This window comes from Oryzias latipes, chromosome 4 (assembly GCF_053564925.1).
Source record: "Oryzias latipes strain Hd-rR chromosome 4, Olatipes_Hd-rR_3.1".
Taxonomy (NCBI): Eukaryota; Metazoa; Chordata; class Actinopteri; order Beloniformes; family Adrianichthyidae; genus Oryzias; species Oryzias latipes.
This window is the reverse complement of record NC_136240.1, coordinates 17,670,911-17,687,068: the sequence shown is the minus strand read 5'-3', so window position 1 is coordinate 17,687,068 and position 16,158 is coordinate 17,670,911. Positions and strand designations below refer to the sequence as shown.

At 36.9% G+C, this 16,158-nt stretch overlaps 1 protein-coding gene across 3 annotated transcripts in view; it reads left to right on the top strand.

Annotated features, from left to right (window-relative positions):
• hmcn1 (hemicentin 1) overlaps positions 1 to 16,158 on the top strand; it is an 88,387-nt gene that overhangs the window by 31,869 nt on the left and 40,360 nt on the right. For all 3 annotated transcript variants that reach the window (XR_013655537.1, XM_023954311.2, XM_023954310.2), the window contains exons 3-17: positions 1,622 to 1,780; positions 1,866 to 1,988; positions 3,345 to 3,516; positions 4,070 to 4,176; positions 6,515 to 6,635; positions 6,730 to 6,993; positions 7,084 to 7,228; positions 7,666 to 7,787; positions 10,988 to 11,257; positions 13,249 to 13,390; positions 13,529 to 13,656; positions 13,755 to 13,868; positions 14,246 to 14,404; positions 14,913 to 15,104; positions 15,184 to 15,279. Coding sequence is in view for 2 of the 3 variants with exons in the window: in XM_023954311.2 (XP_023810079.1) it covers positions 1,622 to 1,780; positions 1,866 to 1,988; positions 3,345 to 3,516; positions 4,070 to 4,176; positions 6,515 to 6,635; positions 6,730 to 6,993; positions 7,084 to 7,228; positions 7,666 to 7,787; positions 10,988 to 11,257; positions 13,249 to 13,390; positions 13,529 to 13,656; positions 13,755 to 13,868; positions 14,246 to 14,404; positions 14,913 to 15,104; positions 15,184 to 15,279 (2,314 nt within the window). In the remaining variant the exon portion in view is untranslated. The remainder of the gene's footprint in view (positions 1 to 1,621; positions 1,781 to 1,865; positions 1,989 to 3,344; positions 3,517 to 4,069; positions 4,177 to 6,514; positions 6,636 to 6,729; positions 6,994 to 7,083; positions 7,229 to 7,665; positions 7,788 to 10,987; positions 11,258 to 13,248; positions 13,391 to 13,528; positions 13,657 to 13,754; positions 13,869 to 14,245; positions 14,405 to 14,912; positions 15,105 to 15,183; positions 15,280 to 16,158) is intronic.

Sequence of the window (16,158 nt, the reverse complement as noted above, 5' to 3'; positions counted from 1 at the left end):
GGGAGCTCTGTCAGCTGTTGAAAAAACACATCCTCAATGGATGCTGACAGAGGGTCTAAGGAAAATCTGATAGTGAAGAGCTTTTGCACACTTTAAAGCTGTTGCTTTTTACATTAAAACAAAAACTGTTTAAACAGCAAAACTTTCCTGGTTAAAAGGGCACTTTCACAAAAATGTAACTGCAGAAAGAGGCCTGCAAGTAATTTTTGTCATTTGGGAAGTGTATGTGAATCATTGGGTTTATGTTAGGCCAAACGGGGGTTGTTGGGGTTCAGGTTAGTGGAGAAATCCTGTCTGTTCACCTTTCACCACAGCATAAACCCTAAAAACATGGATCACTCCATTCCAGATGTTACTGTTTGGGTGAGGCATTCTTGCCAACTAATGAACCCCTCAGACAGATAAACAGAGTTCATGTGTGTCCAATGGCATCCAGTAGGGACAGAATTGTGTGATTGTGCTGGTGCCTCTCTTGGAGTCTGAATACTCACCTATTATACTTTTAGTTAAAGACCCATTCTGATTAAATATTTTGGTGTTTTAAACATATTATTGCGGAAATCTTCCCATAATGAAGGACATATATAAAGAAAAATAATCTTAAATTTGCATTTCTGAGTAATTCTTTATTTAAATCATTGTGAATCAGGAGCAGAAATAAAAATGCTGTTTAAAAAAAGGCTTGTAGGTGCGATGTAGATGCAGTTACAACAAGCCACAAGCTCCCTGCTCTGCTTCATTCTGCTGCGTCTGCTTTCAGACAAGTAGTACGTACTGGTTATAGCTGGATAGCTTTAATATTGCTCACAGAGGGGCTGTAAGCTAGTGGGAGAGAGTGTAAACTATTAGCTAACTATTAATTCTTGCCCATGATCAAGTCGATGAAGTCTATGCCCTATAATGCAGAAACTGCATCTAAAGATTTTGTACAAACATCTAAACTCTACATTTGATGTTGCCATTATTTTTAATGATATGAATGTCATTTTCAACTCAGTGGACTTCAGTTTAAAAAAAAATTTTTTTTTACACAAATGAAAAGTATTTTGACTGTGAAATCCTCAGATAGCGCAGTGAAATAGAATTACTTCGGGTGTTATTACTCCAGCAATGGACAGTGTTAAATTCAAAATAAATACCGGTTAAATGTGTTTGTTTCTCGCATGGTATTTTACCATCATCATAGTTTTTGACCATCATCATAGTTTTTCTTAAGGAAAATTAATAGCGCTGTCACACTGGGGTTTGTTCTTACCCAGAGTTTATTTCCTACATTGTTTGAACAGGCGTAAAAGCTCTTCTAAACGTTTGTGTGGACCAAACAAGCAAACCCTTGTAATCTATTTTTTCTGGATCAGTTCTTCGATTGAGAAATACAATCAAAAATTAAGCTAGTTTTTAATGTGAAACACTACCAGATGGTTTGATATCTACTTGAGAGTCTCATATGTAAACAAATCCAAACAAAGGAGCAACATTTTTCAGCAATCCTTACTCACTCTAACAGATTATGATAAAGACCCACTAGGAATTACAGCAGATGAAGTCAGTTTTTACAACTTGGGTCACTATCACATGGAGAGCTAGAACTTGAAGTATATATTGTTTTTGTCCCTTTTAGGGAGGCGGTGACTGCCCAGAGATGAGCATTGGTGCCATTAAGATTGCTCTGGAGATCTCTTTGCCAGGATCCTTCATTTATGTCTTCACAGACGCCCGTTCTAAGGACTTTAAGCTGACACAAGAAGTTTTGCAGCTCATTCAGCAGAAACAGTCACAGGTCTGGAAATCCTTTCACACAGTCAACTCTAACTATAAGCTCAAAATCAAGAAGCTCATGTTTTTGTGTGTTTGCATGTGCTTAGGTAGTGTTTGTTTTGACGGGAGACTGTGATGACAGGACCCACATTGGTTATAAAGTGTACGAGGAAATTGCATCTACAAGCTCTGGCCAAGTCTTCCATCTGGATAAGAAACAAGTCAATGAGGTAGATTTATTTATTTTTTTAAAATTATGAAGACAATTGACTGTTTTAAATAAACAAACATAAGAAAACAAGAAACTGCTGCCCACATTGGCTTTCTAACTGAATCCCCTGAATCAAAGGTGTGTTGACCTGATGCATCTCCCACCACTTGATTATCACTTACACGTTACTGCCAACTTTTAATAGGGTATGTGCACCAATTGGGGACACAAATGGTCATGCATGGGGAAAGTGTCCTCCTGGTTTAATGACAGAAAATAATTCAGATGCAAAAATTGGGTAATAAAAATTATAATATAATATAATAATAGATCCATTCAGCAGATCATTAAACAGTTTTTTTTTTTTACTGTTTTGATTTTTTGTTAGTAGATAGATTTACTATCATCAACACTGGAACAATGAAATCTACAAGGGCTTTTTGGTCTGTACATTAAAACAATTTGCCATGATAACAATTTACAGCAAATCAATACATAAATTATACATAAAAAGTGCATCCTTCAGTCACTAGATGCTGGAAATTTAAATAATAAACAGTGCATGAGTCAATGAAATAAACAGACACAATTAATAAATGTTAAAATTGTTAAAACAACTATGAAAGTTTGCATCTCCCTGCTGCTGCTTTTACTGTGGGTTTGTGTTGCAGCTCTGCCACTCAGCACTGCTTCTTCTACCTAAGTTGAAACCTAGTGATTTGTGTTTTCCCCTTTGAGCTGTGAGCTGCACAGCAGTAGAATGGTTCTTATGTCTATTGCTGTTCCATCTTTACATCTGGTCTCCAGATTTAAGGTGCAGCTAACATTTCTTTGATTAATGCTTAAAATGGTTCTTTTTAATCGACCCAAGTACTAAGATCCGTCTACAATCCTGCTTTAAATCTTTTGCTTTTCTATTTCTTTGAGGATCAGACATCTGGAAATGTAAGGAAGATATCAAGATTTATGTGGGTGCTTTTTCTCTTTACTGTTGAAGCCTTTGCTTCTTGCAGCACAGAATTATTATCTTTCATGGCTCATGACCATGATCTTTTTTATCATCAGCAAAGCAAACTGATGAACACTCTGCAAATAAATTCATGCACGCAAGGATAAATGCATGACCCCATAAAAAATGCAATACTTTGGTAAAGCATATTTTCATCAGCAGTCCTTAAACAGAAAAAAACAGTCTTCACAGTGCGACAGTTGTTACAGTGTGTACAATATTATAAAGATTTATTTTCAGAAATAAAAACAATATGCCTTGTCTTGCTCTAGTTAAAGGGTAAGCAATAATACCAGGTTACAGGCAGAGTTTTCAAATGTTTTAAGTCAACTTGTGCACTTTTACATTTTTCTGCTGTTGCTACAGGTTCTTAAATGGGTAGAAGAAGCTGTCCAGTCCTCAAAGGTCCACCTGCTGTCCACTGATCACTTCAGTCAAGTGAGCAACACTTGGCAGTTGCCCTTTGACCCAAGCCTGAAGGAAGTTACTGTGGCTCTCAGTGGTCCAGCCCCTGACATTGAGATATTAAATCCTCTGGGTAGGCTATGCTTCCCCCAGCAGTAAATTGTTTTCATTTATTGTTGAGGTCACTTTTTTGTAATTTGATGAGCAAAACATAAATGACTCCATACAAGACTTTTAGACTGTTTTAGATTTTAATTTTTTAAATAACTGCAATAAATCAAATTCAAATCCAGTACTTTCAATGCAGCAAACTCTAACCATAATTCGTTTGTACAGTTTTATTGCAGAGCCCTGAAAGGCCAAACCATTTTTCCAGGTGGATTCAGCTCATTAACTTGACAGACATGATGACATTAGAATGTCAGGGGAGTAATTTGGAAACACGGGCACCGGTAGCAGCGGCTAGCCGAGACCAATTAAAAAGTTTGAGTGCATCGCTTAAGCATCATTCAAGATCTGTGCAAATGTGTTTTGTTCGTCTTTTTTGTTTCATTGCATTAAAACACACTTCAACCTTAGGATATCTCATTTATATGCACACCATTAGAGGTTAGGAAGGGATCTTGAATAAGGCAAAGCTGCAGGAAGGGTAAAAAATGATCTCTGCTTCCATATCTGCCTTCCAGGGAAGGTTGTGGGGCAGAAAGACGGTCTGACTGAGCTGCTGCACATCCCCAACTCTGCCAAAGTTGTCAACATTAAAGAGCCACAGGCAGGAATGTGGTCTGTCAAGGTAAACAACACATTTTGTTAGCCTTAGTCCACAAATAAGAAAATTAGGGGCTTAGCACAAATACTCTGGGAACATAACTTTGAAATGTGATCATTTATTTCTTTTTTTGTCCTTATTAGTATTTCTAAGTTTTGTTTCTGCAGAAATGCATACAGATTCAGGTGCACGTGTCATCAGGTCGTAAGACATGTATATTGATGAAATAACCTTTTTGTCAACTAAGATGTTTTTTCTTTTAGAAAAACAAACTTGAGATACGAGTATTTTATGTAAAACTACTTTAAAGATGAGCATACGTTTTGTTTACTACCCGCTATATTTTTGTTTGGCACCATTGCTAGCGGTTTGAAACTGTCCTACTTGTGCTAATGTTAATTCTGAACATACTGCTCATTTAATTGTTTTCTCAGCAAGCCAAATGCATGGAAAAAATTTTATCTGAATGATTTGCTTATGGTTCCCTGGCATCCTGTTGTTGGAAAATTTCACTGATTTCTGTTTCATAATATCTTAAAAATTGGGTGATTTACAATAATTTGAAGGAAAATATATCAGAACAATCAAACTTAGCAATTTTATAAGCTGTTCTCAGTGAGATTTAGATTATTTTTGGAAGCTATCAAACTTAAGGGCCAAACTTTAATAGTTTGAAAACTACTGCAGTTGTCGTTGGCACGGACTTGTCTAGTTAATCCTTTTAAATAAAGTTTTCCAGCTGTGTATGCAAGTCGTTTGATTGAGACTTTTGTTGTGCTCTATTATGTGCAAAGAATTTATTTTACATAGAAAATTAACAAAGTATAAAAATTATATATGTATACTTAGTACAAAAGAGTAAAATTAAATAAAGCCTTGCAGTTATAAAATACTCTGAATTAAACGTTTTGGAAAATAATGTTAAACATTTTCTTGTTCCAGAAGGAAGGAAACTACCTGTTTTTCTTGGCTTTCTTTTATCTACTGCTGCATGTTTTTCCCTTCTTTCTTTCTTTTGCACATGTTTTTTTGATAGTTTAAACCAGGGCGGCTTAATCTAACTTCTTAAGATCTACAACTCTGCCTGTTTGCCATGTCTCCCAGCTCATTTAGGTCAATTTCCCTTTTCCAAATACTGCAGTTAGGTCACAGTAGCCACAATTTTCCTACATTTTCTCAATAAAATAGAGAAAGAAAACAAAAAATAACCATCACTATTACACACCTTTGAGTCAACATGTACCAGTGGTTTTGGATGTAGGTGGATTAGTTTGTCTTGTGCATTGATAATTGGTTAGAGGTCCGCTGTAATGAAAAATACTTTTCTATTTTTACAGCATGGCCTTCCCAAGACCTGTTCCCAAGTAATTGACTAATGTAGAAGAAGCTGAAAATTCTTTGATGAATCTGAAAGCAGATTTGATATCTGACCAGTGTATCATGCTTCATGTTAGCCAGCTCCTTTTTGTCCTGGAGCCTTTTTTGGCCCAGCTGTTGGGTGCTTCCATTACAGAAAAATCCTCATTATAAGATAAGAGGTCAAATCTGTATCAATGCTTAAGCATCTCAGTGACAACTGAAAGCTGAGTAATGTCAATGATGTTAAGAAAGTCTACAAAAATCAGTAACAAATCTTCCACTATTAAAATCTTACATGACAGCAGGGCAAGATCATATTTACTTTGTTTCTTTCAGGTACAATTTGATCATTGCAAAACACAGAGAACCCATTCGGTCTCTTTAATTTCATGCAATTGTGCAGTAAATGATAGCTCAGGATTGCAGGCCCCCCTTTCTGCCTTGTGACATAAGCATCAAGGTGTTTCACCTTAGGTGAGGAGTTTCCGTCTCTCACCAACATATACTTCAGAGCAATTACTTTGCCTCTATTTTAGCAAAGCTTCAAAAGACCCATGCACGATGAAGACCACATGAGCCGCCATCCACTCTGATTATAGTGTTTGTTGAACAGTCATCCGTGAATGCCAGAGTGAATGGGTCATCTCTAAATGTTTTATAAGCTCAGGTTGGAGGTTATTGACAGCAAACATCGACTTGCTCACTGTGGCCTGTCTGTACACGAGGGGACTGTTGGATTACAAAAGGCTGCAGCACAGCATTCCTGAAGTTGTGTCTGTCATTAAAGCCACTGGGGCCTGCTTTTAATGCAACAACTGCTCTGTTTGACTGCTCTTATCTCCATTCGACATCAGTTTGGGGTGTTAGAGGTCCTACATTGGACCAAAAGTCGATTCTTCCAATTTAAAAATGTTTTTTTCATTTTATCTAAATGATTTTTTTTTTACATTGTCAGATAAATAATCCTAAAGTGGACATGCTGTTTGTTTTCCTTTGAATCCAGACCTCTAGTGAAGGAAGGCACTCGGTCCGAATCTCAGGCCTGAGTAACATTGATTTCAGAGCTGGATTTTCACGAAAACCCACCCTGGATTTTAAAATGACATCCAGTAGGCCAGTTCAAGGTAATTCCCATTCTTTTTAAAATTTAGTTTCACTTGTTTTGTTCACTTTTTGGAAAAACAGAAACACTTAGAGTTTGTAATGTCTCCTTTGCAGGTATTCCCACACATGTCCTCATGAACACCACTGGACTTTCTCCTCCTGCTCGGCCTGACCGGTTAGAACTCCTCACAGTCACTGGCGAAGTGATCAAAACCTTGCCGATCCGATACTACCCCGAGCGCTTGCCCTATAGCCTTTGGAACATCACTGAGTTTGTCCCACCCAACCAGGCTTTCTTCCTGCGGGTAACCGGATACGATCGCAACGGCTTTCTGTTCCAGAGAGTCTCCAGCGTGTCTTTTTCCAGCATCATTCCAAGTTGGTGAAGCTTGCTCTGATCTATTTCTATAAAAAAATTTGTGCTAATTTGTATGACTTACTTTCTTCTCATCTGTATATGTTGCATAGATGCACCTACAGTGCTGATGCCAGCCACAACTATCGGCTATTACCTCCAAAGAGGGAGTGTGGTGTGCCATGTTGAGAGTTTGATACCCTTCACTCTGCGCTTTAGCAGGGATGGAAAGCGGCTGGGAGAAGATCAACTATTCAGGTGAGCACAGTTGTAGGAAAAGTGCCCCTCACAGCCCCAGCCTAACATTAGAGATGCAACAAAAATGGCGAGCAATATTGGAGCTATCCAGCCATACAGTTTTGAGCCAGATGCAGAAAACAAAGACGTTTATGGATCTAAGGCAGTGCTTCTCAAATAGTGGGGCGGTGCGATGCCAGCGGGGGTGCGCAGGTTTTGCCGCAATATTCGCTTTTGAAAAAATTAAAATGTCGATAATACAAATAACAATTGAGCCAATATTATATATCCATGCTCATTCAACAAGTTTTTAAGATGCATCTCAGGGAATCCAAACAGGAAAAAGTTGTTGTGCCACTGTTTGCATCAAAAGCTACACAGTAATTGCCAAACAGGTCTTTTGTTACACTTTAAGAACATCCAGAAAGAAACTCAGACCTTCCTTATTTCTATTTCAGTGAATCTGACAGTGCATCATGGGAAATTGATCAGGTGACTCTGAAGGACGAAGACTACTATGAATGCATTGCCATCAGTACAGCTGGAACAGGTCGAGCTCGGACTTTTCTGGATGTATCAGGTAAGCGGATTTCAAAGTGAGAAACATTAATACACTTGTGCAAAGTAATAAATTCATTGTTGCTGTATGTACATTGCAAAAGGAGGTAGTCCAACACTAGAAATTTGACTTTTTTTGTTTCAAATCCGAAAAATAAAGCAGAAGACAGATCAAGTGTGTATTGTTGTCACAACCCTGCATTCCACTGACTTTCCCTCCGCCTGCCACAGTTGGCATGCGAGCCATAGGTTGCCTTCCCCTGGTGTAGAGCAAAGATAAGTCAAAACGACTTTAAACCTGGTAAAATATCTTGAGTGTACAGTATAAAAACAAAATTTCAAATCTTTGCAAGTATTAACTAGTGTAAGACTCAATATTATGTTATGGTGATTACTGAAATGATTATATGCAAAGAAAGCCCACAGAGCAGACAGACTTAATCTTTATTACATCGCGTTAAACGGACTGCAGCACTGACAATTGTTAGTTCACTGTAGGACGGGAGTTTATTTTAATTAACAAGCTATGGAGAGCTGTTCTGTATCACTGGCTTTAATGAGCCCGGACCGCTGGAGAGAAATGCTCACAGCCTGGCAAGCATTAGACTGTCGACACGTACGGTTGGTGTGTGATGGATCTGCTGGCAGCGCAGAGATGTTCAATGCTCAGTGCTCTGGATCAAAAACAACACTTAACGGAGCACCCATAAGGAAAAGCCAAGTCCCATAAGTGAACATACAGTACAGACCAAAAGTTTAATTCTTTTGAATGAGAAGGTGTGTCCAAACGTTTGGTCTGTACTGTATGCAGCAGCATCAACATCTGTGCTTCCTAGAACGATATATGTGTAAATCAACAAAAACATCACATTAGCTGATACCTTTTACCCATGCAGAGACTGAGCTCCAAAGCAGAATCAATGTAACAAACACACACATAAAACTCATAAATAGTGAGGAGAAGACAGATATGAGTATTGCATTGTCAAAATGTTGAGTAAAGTCACAATCAAAGGAAATGCACCATAAATCAGAGTTTTAGTCTCCCTGTTGGGAATTGTTGAATTTCGCTTTGTCCACATCCTTTTGTGTGGTTAACTTATTTTCAAACCCAAACAATTTTCTATTGGGAGAGATGGGAAATTCCATCCCAGTTTGACTGCCAACTGTCTTTGCTCTCCAGAGAAGTTTTTACTTGATGAAATTCATCAGTAGGATGAATGTCATGCAGAGAGGAGGAAGCAAGGGAGAAAAGCAGTAAAGGTCAAAGACAGTGTGTGAAACAGAATAACACTGGAAGGAAGTCAAGCCAGAGACATGATTACTCTAACTCCTCTCTTCTATTTATCTATCTGTGCTATGTATCTCAGCCACATCTTGACAGGTTTCTTTGTTTTGTACATGTATACTCACCTGCCAGATTTGTGTCTTCATAATCCCAGGAAACTGTTGAAATCTCAGATATCCTTCCTTTATTAGCCTTGCAGAGCCTCTTCCTAATATCTGTTTTTTCTCTTTTTCTTCTCACGTTGCAGTCAACGTAGTTCTGCTCTGCTGTTGGGCAGAGCTGTAAAATGATTGTCAATAAACTGAGCCAGGAAAACTGCGTTTCTGACAAGATGACGAAAAAAGAGATGTACACATGTAGAAACAAACAGACTTTAAAAAAAATCAGAAGTTGTTTTACAACACTGGAGACTGCAGATACTTTTTTGTGTTCTTATTTACATTATCAGAAAATAATTAAAATGTTTTACGACTGTTTCTGTAAAAATTCTTTTTTACTAAAAAGCAGGATACCTTTTTTAAAAGTAAACAAAAATTTTTCGAATTTTACTTTTTTAAATTCAAATTTCATTCCAGCAATGAAAAATCTTCAACTATAAGCAACAAAAGACAGCTGAAGTGTGAGGATGACAGTGACAGTTTGACAGTGATATTTATGTTTTGGTATCATCAACCTGTCACAGCCACTCAAGATTGATAATAGCAATTATCCACAGCTGTTTTTATTTCTGTTAATTGTACTCAGCAATATAAAGGTCTTGTTCTCAGCTTGTTCTTGTCTGGTCATCTGCATTGTCACCTTTTTGGTTCTCCATGGATTTGGCCAGGTTTTGGTTTCTGCCACCAAGCCTACATATTGGGTCCTAGACCAGCAGTATCTGACACAAAGAATGTTTCATTGATATGAAAGAGCCGCTAGAAGATTAAAGAACTGATCAGATTTATTTTGAGCACCAAGTACAGGAAGGAAAGAATAAGGCTGAGCTTTACATAATCAATGTCTTCCGGGTTTTTGTGTCTATAAGACAGGCTAGAAATGTAAGGAGTTGAAGAAAACATTAATCATTATATTTCTCTACTGTTGCTGATGAAAATGCTGATCATTGGTAAAATAAAGATTAAAAACATAGAAAAATGTATTTTAAATTCCCACTACATAAAATGTTGGTCTATATTTGATATTTCTGACCTAATGTAGCATGTGCAGCGATTATGGTTTAAAAAAATAAACTGTTAAAGGTAATAAGTTTTCTTTTAACTCCCTTTTCAGCTTTATTTGTGACTTAAATATATATCTATATACAACACATTTACAGCATTTAATTGTTTAAAATTTTGAATTTAAATTATAGTTTTCTATATTTACTCTAAAAAAAACACACATTTGAGTCTTTATGGTTTATAAAATAATTAAATCTATGGAACATCATATCTTAAGAATTGGTATACAAGAAAAATGTAAAATACAACACAGCTCACATAGTTTTGGCATTCATAGGCTGTTATGGATCAAAATTCTGTAGGAGATACCCCTGTCCACCCCTGAAAATGTCAATGGAAATTGCAATAAATAACAAAATGTCTTTTAATAAATGAGAATGAATTAAAAAAGAAATGCTCAAAGAAGACAAAAAGACAACAGTATATATTTACGCCATCTCAGGATGAAGTCCAGCAAGAGTGGCAATTTCTTAAAATATGTGTGTAAACTTAAATTTTTGCAAAACATGCCAAACTCCAATCTGTAGTCCAATTATTACATATTTAAATTTTCTTACATATTTTGATCAGCATTGTTAATATCAAGCTTCATCTAAAATTCATCTAAATTCAAGGATCTTACAGAAAGCTCTTTCTAATCTTTCACTTTCTCAGCTTGTTAGTCTTATCAGAGACTAATTGTTTTTTCTTATGTTAAATCCTTTGTCTCTGCAGAGCCTCCTCCTGCCATCACAGTGGAGGGTAACATGACTGCCTCCCCAGGGGCTCGTGTTCTCCTCACCTGCCATGTTGTCAGCACGGTCAGCTTCAACTTCACCTGGCTTCGGGGAGGTCGTGAAGCACGCTTGGACCCACGGATGAACATGCTGGGGAACCTCTCACTGCAAGTGTTCCCTGTTACTCCAGAGGATTCAGGCTGGTATTCCTGCATTGCTACAAATGAAGGAGGGGCGACAGCAGAGCGGATGTTTCTGACAGTGGAAGGTGAGAAGTGTTTGTCCAGATATGAGCACACGTACTTGTATCGCTGTCCCTTTCAGATGACTTCTTTTGTGCCATATTTCCAAAGAGAAGGACTCTAATCCAAATACAGCTTTTTCAAACTTAGAGGCCTCTCCTAAAATGAGCCCTTCCTCTTTTCCTCCCTTTCCAACTATAACTTATCTTAATACTTCAAAATTGTGTTAAAATTATTATTATGAGGCAACACTATAAAGTGGGGATCTCTACATCAACAAAACCTAGTTTGTAAAAAGTAATAGTAATAGGAACAGAATTGTTTTTGGACTAAATTACATCATGTGAGAAACTGCATAGGTACCTAAGGTTACTAAAACACAAATTTAGCAAAGAGTTTCAGTCAAAAATATATTAGGATTTCAGACTGAGGCATTAATAATGATTTAAAGAACTTTATCTTTGTGTTTTTTTGTTTGACAAATCCACCAATTTTAGAGGAGCACTTATTCCTGCAACTTAAACTTTGTTTTTGTTTTGTTTTGTTAGTTTCTTAAATTTGTAACTTAACTTTTTCCAGAATGCCCTTTTTCTTTCAGGTGTTTTATGAATCTTTGTTGGATTTTCCTTTAATTTGACAGCTTTTTCCAGAACATTCCCTAATTACTTTTTGGTTTGCTCCAGGTTTTTTTACTCTCTTTTATCTAGGTGTAAAAATAAAGTCAATTACTTGCTGTTATTTATCAGCAGCTAGGTGGACATATAGATAGAATGGTATAGACTAATTACTGATGGCAATTTCAATATGAAAAAAGAAGGTTGATTAATGTCAGTATGCTAACACTTTTTGTTCCAGGATTGTCTTGCGTGGTTTAGTTTATTGTGATACAAAAAGATAACAAAACAAAACACATTTTATGCACCATGTTTTTGGCTTGTAGAGTGCGCTGCTCTGCTGGAGGCAGCATGAACATTTTATTCCATGCAGTGGTTATCTGACAAAGTCAAACCTTTAAAAAATCGAAAGTATTTTATATGGTTTATTGGTTGCAAGTATCTGGCAAATGTGCTGTATATCTTTTAATCTGTGACACAATTAAAGCTGAAGTCCCTGAACATTACTCTGCACATTATTTTTACATCAACCTTTTAAACTTGAGGCTTTGGGCTGTAGAGGATTGTTATTATTTTGATTTGATTTGATTTGAAATGGTTTATTTCAAGCAATCAAATAAGAATAATACACAACAACTATACAATCATCAGTTATATATGCATAAAGTGACGAGTCAAAATTATGATATTTAGAGATATCAATAAATATTGCTTGAAAGTTATAAGCCTGGAGTGACGGGAGGACAATTCAAATGTGTTTATTATTAAACACATTTCCTCTGTTGACTTGCTTGTATTCTTTTAATAGATGACAAAGAAAGAAGAGCAAATTCTGTTTAAAAAAAAAAAAAAAAAAGCTTGATATTAAATTCCACTCACAATCTTGTACTTTTGGATGTGTGTGTCCCTGGAAAAGTATCCCACATTGATTCTTCAAACAGCTGGAGAGGTCAGAGGTGACCTGAACAGTGGGAACAGAATATAGAAATCACAGCCTTGCACATCATAAATCAAATGGAAACTCTCTAGAGTCAACAGTGCCTCTGGATTGAAAGTTCCTTTCTGTTTTACCGATAAAAAAGGTGAAGGACATGCTGAGAAACATTACTGGTTGTAGCAGTCATCACTCTTCCTGCAGCGGAGACAATAGAAATTTAGGCAGCCTTCCACCTGGAGTTTTGAAAAGGGCCTTTTTCCAGCAGTATGTGGTAATGTGGTAACATCCCTTCTTAGTATTTCCGAAATCCCACAGCAGCCCTAAAATTAAATTTACAACTTCAGCATTGTTTTCTTTGTTGTTTTGATTAATTTTCTTCTACCTTTACTGCTGAGCTGTTGGGGGTGTAGCAGACAACAGACATGGTAAATCTTTTTTTTTTTGTGATGCTCCCCTTCTTGTGTAGACGTCCCACGGGTGTCAGTGGAACCACAGAATCAGACCTTTATGGTTGGAGATGATGTGAGGATTCAGTGTTCAGCCAGTGGCTACCCTTCACCCCGGCTGGTCTGGACCCACAATGACATGTTTATTGTGGCATCAAGCAGGTGGTTACACCTTTTCGTGCCTAAATAACTTTCTTTGATTTAGCTCCACAATTTAACATACAGTTATTGTAAAAGAAATAAGTACTAATTTTATGTTAGGGGTTTAGCCTCAATATGTCTGGTAATCATAATTTTCAGACACAGGATGACAAATGATGGCGCTCTGATTATAAGAAACTCAGAGAGGAAGGATGGAGGAGTGTATCGCTGCTTGGCCAGCAATCAAGCTGGTACTGACACAGCTAGCTCCATTCTCACTTATGTTGGTGAGTGCTACAGAGACAAAAAAAAAACAACTAAAGAATTGTCATTTGTCTAGATTTTACTCATCGTTTGTGTATTTTTAATGCGTTTTCTCATCTAGAGCCTCCTGTGGTAACAGTAGCTTTAAGCGAGATCCTCATTGGCATCGGAGAAACCACATTAATGGCCTGTTCAGCATCTGGAGTTCCTTTGCCTGAGATCAAGTGGTATAAAGGTACAACCTTAGAATATGAAGTAAACCTTTGAAAATTCTCAACAGTATATAAACTATTTTGACATTTTATAATAGAAAAGATGAACAAACAATTCCTGAAAAAAAGCCATCTTGTGTGTTTTTTAACTATGTTTTATTAAGGAAAAATTTTGAGAACCCAGAGAAACTTAAAGTTCCATAGGTTTTATTTGTCTCATACCACATTAAAATGAAATGTTGATGGATAGAGGAATGTTTTTTTATCTCAGGCTCACCAATGTCCTTTAGAAATATATTCTTCATATACTTTAATACAATAGGAAGTGTTTGCCTGTTTTTGTCTCAAATATAGAAAGAGTATTTCCTACCAACTTTTTGTTTTACTTGTTTATTACAAGGTGGTGTTCAATTATATTCTTCCTCCGTCCTGGAGGTGGATCTATTGGGGGGAACACTCACCATCAAGCAAACCCAGCCAGGTGATGCAGGAGATTACACCTGTGTAGCTGTCAATGCTGTGGGCTCCTCATCGGGAACAATTTCTCTAGACGTAGGAGGTCAGATGAAGCACCAAACTTCTTTAAAATAAGTTTTTGTGATGCTTAATATGGTTCTACAACTGAGTTTCAAACTGTTTATTTGATCACTCTGAATTTTCACTCAAACAACATTTAGACATCTGTGTTTTGTTCCTTTTTTAATTTTTAAACCAAATAATTTATTTGAAAGGATTACATTTAGCAGTTTTTGCATCAAAATAGACAATCCGATGACTATCTCATGTGCAGGTAGTACAGAAAAATCATGTTGTTGCTAAACGTAGCATTAGGAAACTGTTTTCAATTTTCCCCCTCAAAAAATAATCCATACTGGTCCAATTTAGATTTGTAGTTCATGCAACATTAGAATATTTTCACATTATATTCTATCTGTACTATCACCATATTTAAAAGCACCAATAGTGGTTTTTGGTAGACTTTGATATGTGGTTTGGTCAAAAAGACAGTTTTCCAAAGCTTTATTGGAAATCACTTTGCTTAATGTTTTTTTTTACCTTCTTTCTAGCTGCACCCAAGTTTGCTCAAGAGCTGTCAGATGTGGCTTCAGACATTAGCTCAAACGTGACTCTGCAGTGTCGAGCTGAAGGACACCCAGAGCCTCAGATTACCTGGAGGAGAGCAGACGGCTACTCTCTTTTCAACAGACCCCGGTTACATGGAAGCATCTTACAAAAGAAGGGAGATCTGCACATCATTAGTACGTTTATTAATCTCTTAAAGGAGCCTGCTTTCACCTCAAAATAAATGCTGATCATGTATGACTTTTTTTCTGTCAGATCTTTGGGTGGATGATGAAGCAGAGTACATCTGTGAGGCACAAAACCAATTTGGGAGGATTCAAACCCAGGCCACCATCACTGTGACCGGACTTGGTAAATACCTGTTTACTTTTCTTAAAACAATTGTTACAAGTATTGTTCTGTTTCTCAAAGAACAGGACAGTTTCTCCTATTTTTGAGTGTAAACAGCTAACATGGCACAAACTTTCCAGAATCATGCTTTGCTGATTTGCTGATCACTGTAAAACACCTCTGAAAGAGTCTGGTGGACAAAAAGCGTTTTTTCTGTTCTTTATCTTAATCAAGTTTTACTTCCCAAACTTAGTTTGACTTTTACACACTCAGAATTTAAACCATTATTGTTTTGTTTTGCTTTGCTGACATGCAATCCTCTGAGGACAATCCGGACCAGCTGGAAATGCAATCACAACAGCTAATGGTTTGGAGCAATTTTTCCTGAAATGAACCAGAAACTGTACAGGAAAAGCAGTAAAATAAAAACCTGACTGGAGTGAAAATGCAAGAAGATTACATCATTTACAATTTTTACTGGATGTTCATATTTGCACTGTGGCGAACCCCACCAGAGTTCAGTTGCAGGCAGACCCTTATCTTGGTCTGCATGAGAGCTCAGAAAAAGCTTTTCACATCAAACAGCTCATTGTAGAAACAGCAATCAGGCCATTACAAGTTTCAGAAGTAGAGCTAAATATTTGTGTCAGACCAGAAAATAAATTATTTGAAAAGTGGCTGCTTGACTCCCCCTACTCTAGCTAGATTGCAAAGACAGCCAAAAACAAAATTCAAAAATTAGTTTTATTACATTTTAAACTGTGTTGTCCTCCTTTTCTGCTCATTTACATTTTTATAATCAAATCTTTAAAGAGGTGTGTCTGTCATCAAAGATTTACTGATTTGTGATGAATTTTCCTTTAAGAGAATAAAAAACGTCTTTGTGGTTACGAGCGATCC